Below are 15,583 nucleotides of genomic sequence, written 5' to 3'. Positions count from 1 at the left end.
AATTTTCACAACTTTCTATAACTAAAATGAATGTTTGTTTCGATAATTTGAGAGAATTAATTCCAATATCATTTTATCAACAATCTAGCTAAATATAGAAATGGCCGTCCAGTACTCACAGGTTTTCTATAGTGGTCTAGATTCAATTGACTCATGATCTTAACCATTGAAATAATTATTGAATAGTTCAAATGTAGCTAGTAGTGGAGGTCAGAACGGATGGCTTGTCCTATTTAAGACTCATTAGTTACTTGCCACATTCGATATATCGAAACAATCAATCCAGAATAGACATTAACTGACAAAAGATGATCAAATTGCAGATCTTTCACTGGTTGGAATCATGAGTCAATTGAAGCTAGACCACCATGGAGAACCTGGAAGCACTGAATGACTTCAAAAGATACTCCTGGAGTTCTAGTGAGAAACCGTTACCAGTGGAGTTCAACGAGGTTTGTTGTGAGATATCAACTCCCTGTAGACAATGGTATACCGTGGTGCAACTTCGTGGATTGTTTGAAGTTAGACATTAACACCGTCGGATGGCAGACGGCTCAGTGGTCTAGTTGGTCAAGTGCCAGGCGTGAGACTGATAGGTCCTGGGTTCGAATCTCGCGGGGAGCGGGATCGTGGATGCGCACTTCTGAGGAGTCTCACAGTAGGACGAAACGGCCGTCCAGTGCTCCCAGGTTTTTCATGTTGGTCTAGCTTCAATTGACTCATGATTTCAACCAGTGAAATTTCTAAAATCTCCACAAAGCCCCTTCTGACAAATTGCAGATCATTCAAATCATTGTAAGTTCAATATAACTAATGATGTATCATTATTTTTCATTTATCATTGAAAGATCAATGTCCGGATAATTGTAATGAACGTGGAACATGTGAAAATGGAGCATGTATTTGTCGAACAGGATATAGTGGGTTAAAATGTGAAAGTATGTGATCTTTTTCAATGGGCTCATTATATTCATGAAGATTATTTAACTAATGTTTATCTTCTTTTCAATTATCTTCCATGATGGTGAAATGGATTATCGGGTTATAATCAATATGACACATGTTGAATAGTATACTCAAACCGTGATTAGTTATTTGTGACGAAAAAAAGACACTCAAAGCGTAAGATTAAACAAATATGTAAAGGGGTTTTATGAATATTATAGTAATTTTAATAGTTGATATGATGAGTTAATTGAAGCTAGGTTAAGCGCTTGCGTGAACACTGCTAAGGAGTCCCACAGTAGGAAGAAAGGGTCATCTAGTGCTCCCAGGTTTTCCATGGTGGTTTGGCTTTGAGGTAATTCACCCAGCTGTTTGGGTCGAAATAAGGAATCATGATAAGGAGTTTCAGTTATAACTTCGGTTTACAAATTAGAGTTAGGATTTTTAACATAAACTAGTATCATTTACAATGCCAAAATATTATTAATCCATCCCAGTCAGTCAGTAGCAACCTAGAACTCCGTACGTACATACATCAGTTCGAGTTGCCAAACCATATTAACACAGAGATAGAATTGTTGATTCAAACACAAAGAATGGATTCACTCGCACCATTGCAAACGATTTTGAGTCATCTCACTCAAGGTCTCTAACCATCGGTTGCTATAGTTTCCCAATCAGGTAGTCTACACCTACCTAAAAATATAACTCAGTCCACGTTTCAGTGACTTTATAGATTTGTGCCAGGTTTTGATCTCGCCGCCTCTAGCTCATTTATCCATATGGACGAATAAATTTCACGCAAATTCCAGAATTCGTTATTTTAAATTTGATTGGTTCGTACACAAATCATAATCTTTCTAGAAGAAATCTTTGTATTTTTCGCATTATTTTCCTTGAGTTTGGTTTTTAGAAGTCAGTCTCCGATCATCATTCTTCTGTTGATTGATTATCTCACATCAATTTATTCCTATTACTTACTTACTTACTTACTTACACCTGTTACTCCTCGTGAAGGAGCATAGGTCGCTCACCAGCATTCTCCATCCAACCCTGTCCTGGGCAATCCTTTCCAACTCCTTCCAGTTGTAATTCATCCTTTTCATATCTGCTTCTATTATCCGACGTAATGTGTTCTTTGGCCTTCCTCTTTTCCGCTTCCCTTCAGGATTCCAAGTTAGAGCTTGCCTCGTGATGCAGTTTGACGATTTGCGTAATGTATGTCCTATCCATTTCCATCGTCTTTTCCTAATTTCTTCTTCAGCTGGAAGTTGGTTTGTTCTCTCCCACAGAAGGCTATTGCTGATGGTATCCGGCCAATGGATGTTGAGTATCTTGCGTAGACAGCTATTTATAAATACTTGTACTTTCTTGATTGTGGTTGTTGTAGTTCTCCAAGTTTCAGCTCCATACAGTAGAACTGCCTTGACGTTCGTATTGAAGATTCTTACTTTGATATTGGTTGAAAGTTGTCTTGAGTTCCATATGTTCTTCAATTGTCGGAATGCGACCCTTGCTTTGCCAATCCTCGCCTTTACGTCTGCATCTGAATTTATTCCTATATCCGTATTTATTTTATTTAATAAACCCTTGTACCTTCTGGATGATGGTTTTGGTAGTTTTTCAAGTTTCCGTCTCATACAGTAGAACTGTTTTGACATTTCTATTGAAAATTCTGACAGTTGTTTTGAGTTCCAGATGTTCCTCAGTTGTAAATATACTGCTCTCGCTTTGCCGATCCGTGCCTTCACATCTGCATCTGATCCACCGTGTTCATCAGTGATGATGCCCAAATATGTAAAGGTTTTTAATTCTTCCAAATCTTCCCCGTCAATTGTGATTGGATTGGTGCATGCTGTGTTGTATTGGAGAATCTTACTTTTCCCTTTGTGTATACTGAGACGTACTGCTGTTGAGACAGCTGTTACACTGGTAGTCTTCTCCTGCATTTGTTGTTGCGTCTGCGATAGGAGTGCCAGTTCATCTGCGAAGTCTAGATCATCGAGCTGGATCCTAGCTGTCCACTGTATCCCATGCTTCCCTTCAGGTGCTGACGTCTTCATGATTCAGTCGATAAATCATTTTCAATTAAGTACTATATTGTTAATTTAATTAATCAGTTTTTGAGTATATGGAGTAAATATATAAGTGGATACATGTATTAAGTCACACATTCTTAGTTGTAAGCATACATATTCTATAATATAGATGAACTATTAAGGATCTAAATAATAGTAATAGTCTTCAAAAGTATATATATATATATATATATATATATATATATATATAGATAGATAGATAGATAGATAGATAGATAGATAGATAGATAGATAGATAGATAGATGGATAGATAGATAGATAGATAGATAGATAGATAGATAGATAGATAGATAGATAGATAGATAGATAGATAGATAGATAGATAGATAGATAGATAGATAGATAGATAGATAGATAGATAGATAGATAGATAGATAGATAGATAGATAGATAGATAGATAGATAGATAGATATAACCACTCTAATCATGTGCAAGTTTATGTGTGGTTTACGGTTCCATACAAACCTATTCTCAAAATTAATGTCTCTGTTTATTGAATAAACGTAAGCATGAAACCTTGGTTTATAGTTTGCTGTCAGTTGTCTCCAATCACCAAACGTCTTTTTATAGCGCATGACAAGTTGAGTTACTTAGATTGGTGGTCAAATTACGTATCGATCGAAAGAATACGGTCATTAATAATTAATTAATTACTTACTTACTTATGCCTATTCCTCCCAATGGAGAATAGGCCGCCGACCAACATTTTCCAACACACTCTGTCCTGGGCCTTGCTTTTTAGATCTATTCAATTGTTCTTCATTCTTCTCATATCTGTCTCAATTTCTCGACGTAATATATTCTTTGGTCTTCCTCTTCTCCCTTAGCCTTGAGGATTCCAAGTGAGGACAATAAAAAATAATAGACTATATAAAGTAGATATTAGTTGCCTCTTAGGTATCTATCAAAATAATCTGAATACATATATGTTATTATATAGTTCCAATAATGAAAGTACTATTGTGGTGAGTGCTACTTATATTGACATAAGTAGTAAATAACGCGAGTCAGGAATGTAATGTCTGGCAGCAGAAGATTGGGAAGTTCAAGAAAGGAAGAACGGGAATAGAAAGCATATAGTATAGAAATGCAAGAACAATGAAGTTCGAGACAATTATTGAACAGTTTGCAAACTAGGTATTATAGTATGGTTTTTCTGTCTTATCAACTAACTCTGGAATGTTTTGATAAGTATAGCTCGGTTGTACTCACCTGCTTTCTCCTTTACTACACTATCTCTTATGTGATTTCTGTTAGATAGCTAGAGTTAGTTTCATTAACATTCAACACTAGAACTTAAGTGTAAATTCAGCCATTATATTAATTATAAAAACGAGTTTGAACTCGTGTATAACTTTCTAAATGAAACGATTCGCACTTCAGTAATATGAGAGTTTTAACTGGTTCTTACCGAAATACAGAGTTGTTTAAAGTCTAAAACGAACCAACTTTCTTGAATCTTTCAGTACCACATTCCTTCCTAAGTATTCAACTGTAATTCTAGCATCAATTTGATTGTACGAATGATTAGTTGACAAAGTGTTATCAGTGTATACCAATGAAAAAAAATATAAGATTAAAGGATAAATACCTCTATTTCCTAATAAATATCCTTTGGTGCCTTTTGTGACTTTAAGCGTGACTAATTGTTACGCAATATATTCTCCAATCGAAATGCGACCTATACAATCTTATTACTGTGCAAAAATAATGGTGTTCGACTGGTATAAGCAATCTAGCGTCCTTGTTGGTCTTTTGTCCCTCTAACACCCTTCCAGTTGAGTCCAAAACACCAATATCAGCTTCCACTATGCGAATAATTTATTTCATATATACTTGGTTTATATACTAAATAAACAGATCAAATCAAATCATAAAACGGAAAATAACATTTGTACAAGATCTAGCCCAAAAGTGGCTGTGACTGTGGGAGAATGTAATCAATAAACTGAATAACAATAATTTATAGGTCAAATGGAAGCTTACAATAAGAGGAATATAGATATATACAATGTAGCTACTGAATCGTTATACAATAAGAATATACATGTAATATTAGTCCATTAATAGTTCTCGGAAGTTACTCGTAATTTAATATTTCACAGTGAACAAACTTCTATTGGAATAGTCAGTTAGGAACTAGTGATCTAAGTTTATACCTTCATATAATTTGAAATAAATTGTGATATAGACTTGATATTTCATCTGTTGTAAGAAGAATAAAGAGAGTTATACTACTGAAATGTTTAGTTTTTATAGATTAGACTTTATTCTCTACCAACAGTTAAGATCACGAGTCAATTGAGGCTAGACCACCATGGAAAACCTGGAAGCATTGGACGGCTTTTTCGTCTTATTGTTGGACTCTTCAACAGTGTGCATCCACGATCATAATCTCACGAGATCTGAACTCAGGACCTATCAGTCTTACGTGTGGACGCTTAACCTCTAGACCACTGAGCCGTCTGGCATCCAACGGTGTTAATGTCTAACTCTAACTAATCCACCATTGTCGTCAATGAGTTACTACCTCACTGTTACTATCTCAACTGCTGGAATTACTACAATCTCCACAAAACCCCTACTGATATTTATTCTCTACATTTTTTTTTTGCTCATATTTACAGTTAAACTAACAGGTGCTTGTTACATATCACTGAAACGTGGATTATGTGTTAATCCAATGCAATATAGAATATCTCAATATGACTATGAAGCTATTCCATTAACTCATGAAGTATGTTGTAATGCATTAGGAATTGCATGGGGTGAACCATGTCAAATTTGTCAAAGTACACATTGTGGAAAAGGATATGAACAAATTGATGGAGTATGTAAAGGTGAGAAGTTTGATATTTAATGCTGAATAGGGTAATAGTCCTTTTTTGAATGTTTATAGATTACCATCACCGGATTCGTTTTGTTTGGTCAGCGTTTTTTTAGCGAGTTAGTTTTCTACGGGATGGGGTCGCTAACCCCATGCCCGACTATCCTCCTTTATCCGGGCTTGGGACCGGTAGTAGCCCCTAGAGGGACTTCAGGCGGAGTTATCATCACCGGATTACTAAAGTAAATATAGTCTGGTTGGTTAACTTATGACATTTTTATCTGGACAGATAGATATCAAGCTTATGAATGGTGTAGTTTTTGATTTAATGAATACTATCAACATAACAGATTGTTATCAGAAAGAGGATATTTTGTGGAGATGGTAGTATTTTAATAGTTGAATTCATGAGGCGATCTAAGCTAGATCACCATGGAAAACCTGGAAGAACTGTACAGCCGTTTTGTCCTAGTATGGAACTCCTCAACAGTGCGCATGTACAATCGTGGATTGATTGAAGTTAGACATCTACACCGTCGGATTCCGGCCCAGTCGTCTATAGGTTAAGCATTCACATGCGAGTCCAAAGATACTGGGTTGGAATCCTGCTGGCCTACGGGATCGTGGGTCCTTACTGCTAAGGAGTCCCATACTAGGTCGAAACAACCGTTCAATGCTTTCATGTTTGTACGGCTCAGTAAATCTCTTCAAAAAATCTGGTGAATAAAATAAAAATATTCTATTGTTATGGTAATATTTTGCTGTCAAGCACTTCTGATCCATTCATAGCACGTTTTATAAAAAGAGAAATATTGTTTGCCTTAGCCAACTCACTGATGAGATCTAAGTAGTGATTATACTGCGGCTGTTATTCACTAATTTTCTTTGTATTATTTACATCGTCAACTGATCTTAGTTTGATGACTATTGAAAACCATAAAACACTTAGGAGAGTATTCGTCCAAGCGTGAGATTTTTCACTGTACATACAAGATCACACCACCACAGATCAAACTCGAAACCTTCAATCTCGTGAAAAGAGGTTAATCTTTAATCTACTCAGCCAATATTCAATAATTTACATATCGAACTTCATCTCATTCATAGTGTAAAACATTCATCTTCCAATCTCATCAGCGGCTAACTGAATCCCATTCCTTTGTCATTTTCGTCTTGAGTAGTACACTCAAACAATTTTAGTTACGTATGAAAATTTGGCGACAAATGTAATTGATCATATGCTAGACAAATATAGCATCAATGCAACTTCTTGTGTATTTGGATCATTTTCTTCTTTATGGCCAGAGTATAACAGCAACTTCCCTGAATCTAGTCTTTGTTATCCAACCTGTGTCCATTGTGTTTCACTGATTCCAGGCACCTCCAGGTTTTGTCTTTTCACTTCTGCAGCAATTTGGATGACCCTCCCAGTTTCCCACACTGTATGAACATCCCATGTACCTAAATTAATAGTTGCTCTGGTTGTCAGAAGGGTCATTAGACTCGTGACTTCCGAAGGAACTCAGCTTTCATCATGAGACGTCATAACTCTTCTAATTGAAAACCTTCTAACTCCCAGTGTAGAGTTTAAATGGTTTGAATTATTTTTTTCTGATTAGAGCTTTTTAGCGCGTTAGTTCTATACGAGATGGTGTCGCTAACCCGATGCCCAACCCTCATTCTTTATCTGGGCTTGGGATCGGCAGTAGCCCCAGATGGGCTCCAGGTGGAGTTACTAAACAAATATACATAGGATGAATTCGACTGGCTGCTGGAATTCAGCATGCATATTGATGTTCTTATTATGCTTAATGATAATTGTTTGATGTTTTCATTTATATTAAGATATTAATGAATGTGAAGTGGATGGAGTTTGTCAACGAGGTCAATGTATCAATGAAGAAGGATCATACAAGTAAGAATTAGTTGAAAACTAATTGTAAGTTAATTATAATCATGACTTGATTTCAATTTATAATTAGCTAGTAACTAGAAGTCAATACAATTGCTTCGTCCTTATATTGATACTCAGAGTCATGAAATCTAGATAAATATATTGATTGCATAACATAACAAGATGAACTTTTAAGTTCCATTCAAAAGGTATGGTAAACAATGAGACAACTGGAAGTAAAAGAAAATGAAATACCGAAGAATTGGGAAATCACTGCGGTAAACTATAGGTTATGACTACAATGAGAAAGTTTCTTCCTAGCCTACTAAAATGCTTAAAGGATACATAAACTCACTATCATACTCAGCCTAAGGATCTGAAAATCATCATATTGATCTTATATGAGTTGATAGTTGATTCATTGTTGCAATGTTCTAAAGCAGAATGGAACATATATAATCATTGGTCAGAAGGTTCTCAACTATTCTGTTATTCAATGCTAATTCGATATGTAAATCAATTTGTAGCTGAATATGAACACTGATGAGTTGGAAGAAGAAATAAATCAAACCATCGGAATCATTAGATATTTTACTAGATCATTTAGCTCGTAGAAAAAAAAACCCATTGAAATAATTCACCGGAACAATAAATCTGCTACATTAACTGAAAATAGTCCGGTATTTTCAAAGTTGAATTCACGAGTCAATCTATGTTAGACCACCATTAAAAATCTGGAAGCACTGAACGGCTGTTTCGTTCTATTGTGGGACTCCTCAAAAGTGCGCATCCACGACTCGGCCTCGTGGGATTCGAACCTAGTTCTAGTTTTCTAGTTCTCTAACAACCAGAACAAAAATTTTTATAGGTACATGGAACGTTCGAACAATGTGGGAAACCGGGAAGACCAGTCAAATAGCAATGGAAATGAGGAGATACAACTTAGCAGTACTGGGAATCAGCGAAACCCACTGGACCCAAGCTGGACAGAAAAGGCTAGCTACGGGAAAGATGCTGCTATACTCCGGTCACGAAGAGGACAATGCTCCACACACTCAGGGAGTCGCTCTTATGCTGTCCAAAGTAGCACGAAATGCACTTGTAGGATGGGAGTCTCACGGATCCAGAATCATCAAAGCATCATTCAAAACAAAGAAGGAGGGGATCTTAATGAATATTATCCAATGTTATGCACCCACCAATGATAGCAACGACGACATTAAAGATCAGTTTTACGAGCGGCTGCAGTCAATCATCGAGAAATGCCGAAGAAAGGACCTAACTATTCTGATGGGAGATCTAAATGCCAAAGTCGGAATAGACAACACTGGATATGAAGATATTATGGGACGACATGGACTGGGACAGAGAAACGAAAATGGAGAAAGATTTGCAAATCTATGTGCATTCAACAAATTGGTCATAGGAGGCACAATATTTCCACACAAGCGTATACACAAGGCTACATGGATCTCACCGGATCACACTACAGAGAACCAAATCGATCATATTTGCATCAACAAAAAATTCCGAAGGACAATGGAAGATGTGAGAACCAGGAGAGGTGCTGACGTAGCTTCAGATCACCACCTAGTTGTAGCCAATTTGAAACTGAAGCTGAAAAAGAACTGGACAAGTGGACAAACAGCACTACAAAGGTTCAATACAGCCTTCCTTCGAGATACTGACAAACTCAATGAATTCAAGATAGCTCTCAACAACAGGTTCCAAGCCTTACAAGATCTACTGAAGGAAGAAGAAACTAGTATGGAGGACAACTGGAAGGGTATCAAAGAAGCATTAACTTCAACGTGTCAAGAGGTTCTGGGTCTAAAGAAACACCATCATAAGGAATGGATCTCTATAGAAACACTGGACAAGATCAAAGAAAGGAAGAACAAGAAGACAGCAATTAACAACAGCCGAACACGAGCAGAGAAAGTCCAAGCACAAGCTGAGTACATAGAAGCAAACAAACAAGTGAAGAAAAGCATTAGAGCCGACAAGAAGAAATACGTGGAAGAACTAGCAACGACGGCAGAAAAAGCTGCTAGAGAAGGAAATATGAAACAGCTTCACGATACAACGAAGAAACTAGCAGGGAAATACAGTAAACCAGAGAGGCCGGTCAAAGACAAAGAAGGCAAGCCAATCACTGAAATTCAACAACAGCGGAACAGATGGGTAGAATACTTCGAGGAACTCCTGAATAGGCCGGCTCCAATGAATCCACCGGACATCGAAGCAGCACACACAAATCTTCCTATAGATGTCAATCCACCAACTACGGAAGAAATTAGAATGGCCGTCAGACAAATCAAGAACGGGAAAGCAGCAGGACCAGACAACATACCAGCTGAAGCACTGAAATCAGACATCGAAGCAACCACAAGCATGCTATACCTTCTGTTCAAAAAGATTTGGGAGGAGGAACAAGTGCCGATGGACTGGAAAGAAGGACACCTCATCAAAATTCCAAAGAAAGGAGATCTGAGCAAGTGTGAAAACTACAGAGGCATCACACTACTGTCAATACCAGGGAAAGTCTTCAACAGAGTGTTGCTGAACCGGATGAAGGATGCAGTAGACGCCCAACTTCGAGATCAATAAGCTGGATTCCGTAAGGATCGGTCGTGCACAGACCAAATTGCAACACTACGGATCATCGTCGAACAATCAGTTGAGTGGAACTCATCACTATACATCAACTTCATTGATTATGAAAAGGCATTCGACAGTGTAGATAGGAGGACATTATGGAAACTTCTTCGACACTACGGAGTTCCTGAGAAGATTGTCAATATTATCCGGAACTCATACGACGGACTACAGTGCAAAGTAGTGCATGGAGGACAGCTGACAGATGCATTCCAAGTAAGGACCGGAGTCAGACAAGGCTGTTCACTCTCTCCCTTCCTCTTTCTTCTGGTGGTCGACTGGATTATGAAGACCTCGACATCGGAAGGAAAACACGGAATACAATGGACAGCTCAGAATCAATTAGACGATTCGAACTTCGCAGATGACCTAGCCCTCCTATCACGTACACACGAACAGATGCAGATGAAGACAGCCAGTGTAGCAGCAGTCTCTGCATCAGTAGGCCTCAGCATACACAAAGGGAAAACCAAGGTCCTCAAATTCAAAGCGGAGAACAGCAATCCAACCACTCTTAATAGCGAAACTCTGGAAGATGTAGAGTCCTTCACATACCTAGGAAGCATCATCGATGAACAAGGAGGTTCAGATGCAGACGTAAAGGCGAGGATCGGCAAAGCAAGAGTCGCATTCCGACAATTGAAGAGCATATGAGACTCAAAACAACTTTCAACCAATATCAAAGTGAGAATCTTCAATACGAACGTCAAGTCAGTTCTATTGTATGGAGCTGAAACTTGGAGAACTACAACAACCACCATCAAGAAAGTACAAGTATTTATAAATAGCTGCCTACGCAAGATACTCAACATCCATTGGCCGGATACCATCAGCAACAGCCTTCTGTGGGAGAGAACAAACCAACTTCCAGCTGAAGAAGAAATTAGGAAAAGACGATGGAAATGGATAGGACATACATTACGCAAATCATCAAACTGCATCACGAGGCAAGCCCTAACTTGGAACCCTGAAGGGAAGCGAAAAAGAGGAAGGCCAAAGAACACATTACGTCGGATTATAGAAGCAGATATGAAAAGGATGAATTACAACTGGACGGAGCTAGAAAGGATTGCCCAGGACAGGGTTGGATGGAGAATGCTGGTGAGTGGCCTATGCTCCTTCACGAGGAGTAACAGGCGTAAGTAAGTAAGTAATCATAGTAGAATGTGACTGATAGTATTCAACAAACGGATGATTCTAAACAGAATATAAAATCGATTGTATGAGTGCTATGTAACTTAAGAGTTAAGAATTTTTGCTATACTAAATAAATAATTAAATATGTTTGTTTTATTTGTTTACATTTCAGATGTAATTGCCCAGAAAATACACATTTTGATAAATCAACATTAGATTGTGTTTACACATTAAGTAAGTTGATCCTATCAGTAATCACTTTCTCAAATGATTTTATTTCAATAACCGTCAACTTCCAGTCATAATTTACTTAAATCATCAGAAAGGGATTTTGGTGGAGATTGTAGTAGTAGAAGTCGTGAACAATGCAATTCAACTGAGTCTGTTATGAGATAATAACTCACTGAAGACAATATTGGACGGTGGATTAGTTGAAGTTAGACTTTAACACCGTTCGATACCAACTCATTAGTTTAGAGGTTGAACGTTCTCGAGCGAGTTCAGAAGTACTGAGGTCATGGATATGCACAACTGAAGAGTCCCATACTAGGATGAAATGACCTTCCAGTGTTTTCAGGTTTTCCATGATGGTCTAACTTTAATTGACTCATGAATTCAATTCAAATCACTAGAACTCAATGATGGTTTAGACGTTTCTAGTTTCGCTCTTGTGCAGATTTATTTGTGAAGTAAAGTTTTTAAGCTTCTGTGTTTTTTTCCTAAATAAGCTGCTTAAAGCATTCAGTTAATTTTCAACCGTATATATAAAACATAAAACAAATATTCAATGAATAAAGTGTCTTTACCAACTTATTGACGATCCTGGGACGATGTATTCTCACATTCACTTATGTTTCTAATTCACTTTTCTTATTATCGATCTTTCTATTTCCCATCCTCTTCATATTAGGACTTAATTAACAAAGGCACTTATATGAGCGACAGAATATATGAAATAAAAACTATAGCAACTCACTTGTCCAAAGGTTGGAATGAACCACATAGGCACGTACACAATAATAAATGCTACAATATCGATGACTATGTTCTGAACAACAATAGATCAGAATAGCAAACACTGCAATGTTATTTTGACTTTTAGGCTCAATTTAACATTATTGTTCTAACATTCCAGCTGGGTAGCATAACTGTCCGTTTATTCGGAGTGCATCTACTTCTCAATGTTTAACTTGTGTGCAATATCTAACATTTTTCTGTTCATTTAATCACCGAAAACTCTATATATGTACATAACTTTCATCAGGGATTTCATTTCAAGTGGTTGGAATGAAATTCCCAGTAAACATTACTCACTTGTATGTATGACTGATACATGAGTTTGGTTACTGTCATAGCCTCCAGTTGAATTGATTTTCAAAGTTGAGAAGATATGCTAAGACTTATGATTCAATAAAATATTATCTAAATTATCAATCTACCATTTTTATTTCCGTTAACAATAAGGATCTGGGGTAAATAACTGAAATGGTGAAGATTTGTAGCACACTTGGATGATTTGATGAAGTTTTGTTCTCTGAGCTGGATGGTTTGGTCGTGGAGCTTTCATCGTTCTTCTGAATGACATCATCAGTACAAACTTCAGATAGACGTTTGTGTTGATGATGTCGTTCAGAAGAACGATCAAAGCTCCCAGACCAAACTTTCCAGCTCAGAGGACAAAACTCCACCTAAATAACTGAAAATTTATTCATCTTGAAAGCTACGTTTCAAAGATATATGTTTTTCACTTATGGCGTATTGTTGAATAGTATTTCTGCATCAGTTTATATATCCTATTGAATGGTATGTATTCATCTTGTTTTTTTCTAGTTAGCGTTTTTTAGCGATTTAGTTTTTTACGGGATGGGGCCGCTAACCCCATGCCCAACCCTCCTCCTTTATCCAGGCTTGGGACCGGCAGTAGCTACCTGAGGGACTCCAGGCGGAGTTATTCATCTTGTTAACACGAGTAATACTGTTTCCACAGTATAATAAGTAAATCTTCATCTTTTAATCATATCTTCCTGTTTATTAATGAATTTTGTTTTTATAATTCAATAATTAGAAATGCCATGTGAGTTAGATCCTCACAGATGTCATAATGGAGGAAAATGTATAGATCTACCAAGTGGTGATTACAAGTGTATATGTCCGTGGGGAACTAGAACTTCACAAGATAGAAAATCCTGTAAGTTACCTTTTTAAAAAAATGTTATAACATAGTTTTCTAAAAGTATTGTTGAACATTCTTCAGACAATATTCCATTTTATTTTTTAAAGCCAATTGGTGATGAATTACAGAGAATTTAGCTGGAGAAACTTCCTTTCTCAAAATTACTATTTATTCAAACTTTTCCATTCTATTCAGTCATTTATCAAATATCAAAAAAAGGTTTTGTAATGGTTGATATGCTTCTAGGAAGAGTCCTCAAATGCTGATTGTGGGGATAGTCAGGTCTCTCACTCGAACTGCTCTCACATGAACCCATGCATTAAACCACTATCAGGGAAGTTCTACCCACTGAATTCTCGCGACTTTACTGTTGTTTACGAGATTAAAAGGACGGAAACCGAATGTCCGATGTTTTAACCGGATTGGAAAATATGGAGGATCCACCTAGGAGAGTTACTTGGAAAACCCTGATTCCAAAATAATGGTATACATGGTCTCTAGTATCCTGAAGGAACGAATGGCGTATGAAACAATTATTGGTCACTAGCTATCATGGGACTGCATCTCCTGATGTTGCTCCATTGCCTTGTGAATCAGACCTTCAGGTCGAAGGCTCTGGGTGTGGCCTCCTAAGAGAACCATGTGTTTCTATTTGGGCACCGGGACAGTATCTTAGCCCCCACAGAAATCAAATGGTTTATATGGCGCATATGTATTCGGTGGCTCCTTGTTTATATGTTTAAATAAATAATAAATAAATAAATGCCAAAAACACAAGACGAAACTAATTCCATAAAAGATAACTTTTCATGTAATAAACATGGGGAAGGTAAAGCATTCAATTGATATCTTTAAAACTTTAGGATATGAGATGAAAGCATTAATTAAGTATATTAGGATCATTGTAGAATAACAGCTTGCATATTTCATTTTTGCACATAACATTCTAATGTAAAATAACTAATTACTAATATCTCTGCAGTGCGTAAGTTATTGAATTGTGCTCTCTTCGAGCCCAGTTATTTGATCGTGCAAATGGTCAAATATATGTAATATTGTCAGGAAAAAGATTTCCCCACTGAATGGTCTTTCATTCTTTTTTAAATATCCAACTTGTTTTTATCATAAACTGGAAAATGATATTCACTTGAATTGACTAGACTAAATTATTTGAAGTTAGAATTAGTGGACCATTGCTTAACCGTTGAGTTGTTAAGCGGAAATAACATGGTATTTGAATAACCAGTGAATTCTGAGAAAGGGTTTTGTGGAGATTTTAGAAATCTCACTAGTTGAAATCATGAGTCAATCGAAGCTAGACCACCATGGAAAACCTGGAAGCACTGAACGGCCGGTGTTAGTGTCTAACTTCAAACAATAAATTTGTCTACATTCAAGTTATTACTTCAATGAAAGTTTCACTTTTTTGTTATAACTTGTGAGTATGTACCCCAATCAATGTATAACGTAATGATACCGCCAATTAGAGAACAGTGATTCATCGACCGGACCTATGACGCATAAAACACGTACGAGCAGTCTAGAGTTCTTATCGGTCCTTCTTCCTGCCTAACTCCGCCTGTTAAGTTCAGAACACCAATCTCAGTCTCTGCAATATGAATAATATATTTCAACTATACTTACTTCACTATTTTTTTATCTAGTCAAAAGTTTCTCTCTGTTTATGTAAATGTCTAAATGGTAATGAGAATAAAATCCAAATTAGTCATAGATGAAGAATAATGAATCACAGACAACTCAATCATGGCCAAAGGCGCCAGGTTTGCTTCCCTAAAAAAACCACCTGCTTCGGTCTGGGCACCCAAGCAGTATTACAGCCTAACACAC

General features: G+C 37.0%; 1 protein-coding gene across 1 annotated transcript in view; it reads left to right on the top strand.

The window, feature by feature from the left end:
- Positions 1–15,583, top strand: part of FBN3 (Fibrillin-3) — a 109,239-nt gene that overhangs the window by 43,434 nt on the left and 50,222 nt on the right. Inside the window, exons 4-8 of the mRNA XM_051214009.1 lie at positions 849–938; positions 5,674–5,886; positions 7,719–7,788; positions 11,735–11,796; positions 13,628–13,750. Of these exons, the coding sequence (XP_051070034.1) occupies positions 849–938; positions 5,674–5,886; positions 7,719–7,788; positions 11,735–11,796; positions 13,628–13,750 (558 nt within the window). The remainder of the gene's footprint in view (positions 1–848; positions 939–5,673; positions 5,887–7,718; positions 7,789–11,734; positions 11,797–13,627; positions 13,751–15,583) is intronic.

This window comes from Schistosoma haematobium, chromosome 3 (genome assembly GCF_000699445.3).
Source record: "Schistosoma haematobium chromosome 3, whole genome shotgun sequence".
In the NCBI taxonomy this organism is placed as follows: domain Eukaryota; kingdom Metazoa; phylum Platyhelminthes; class Trematoda; order Strigeidida; family Schistosomatidae; genus Schistosoma; species Schistosoma haematobium.
Note: the sequence above shows the minus strand (reverse complement) of the source record. Positions and strands in the feature narration are given on the sequence as shown.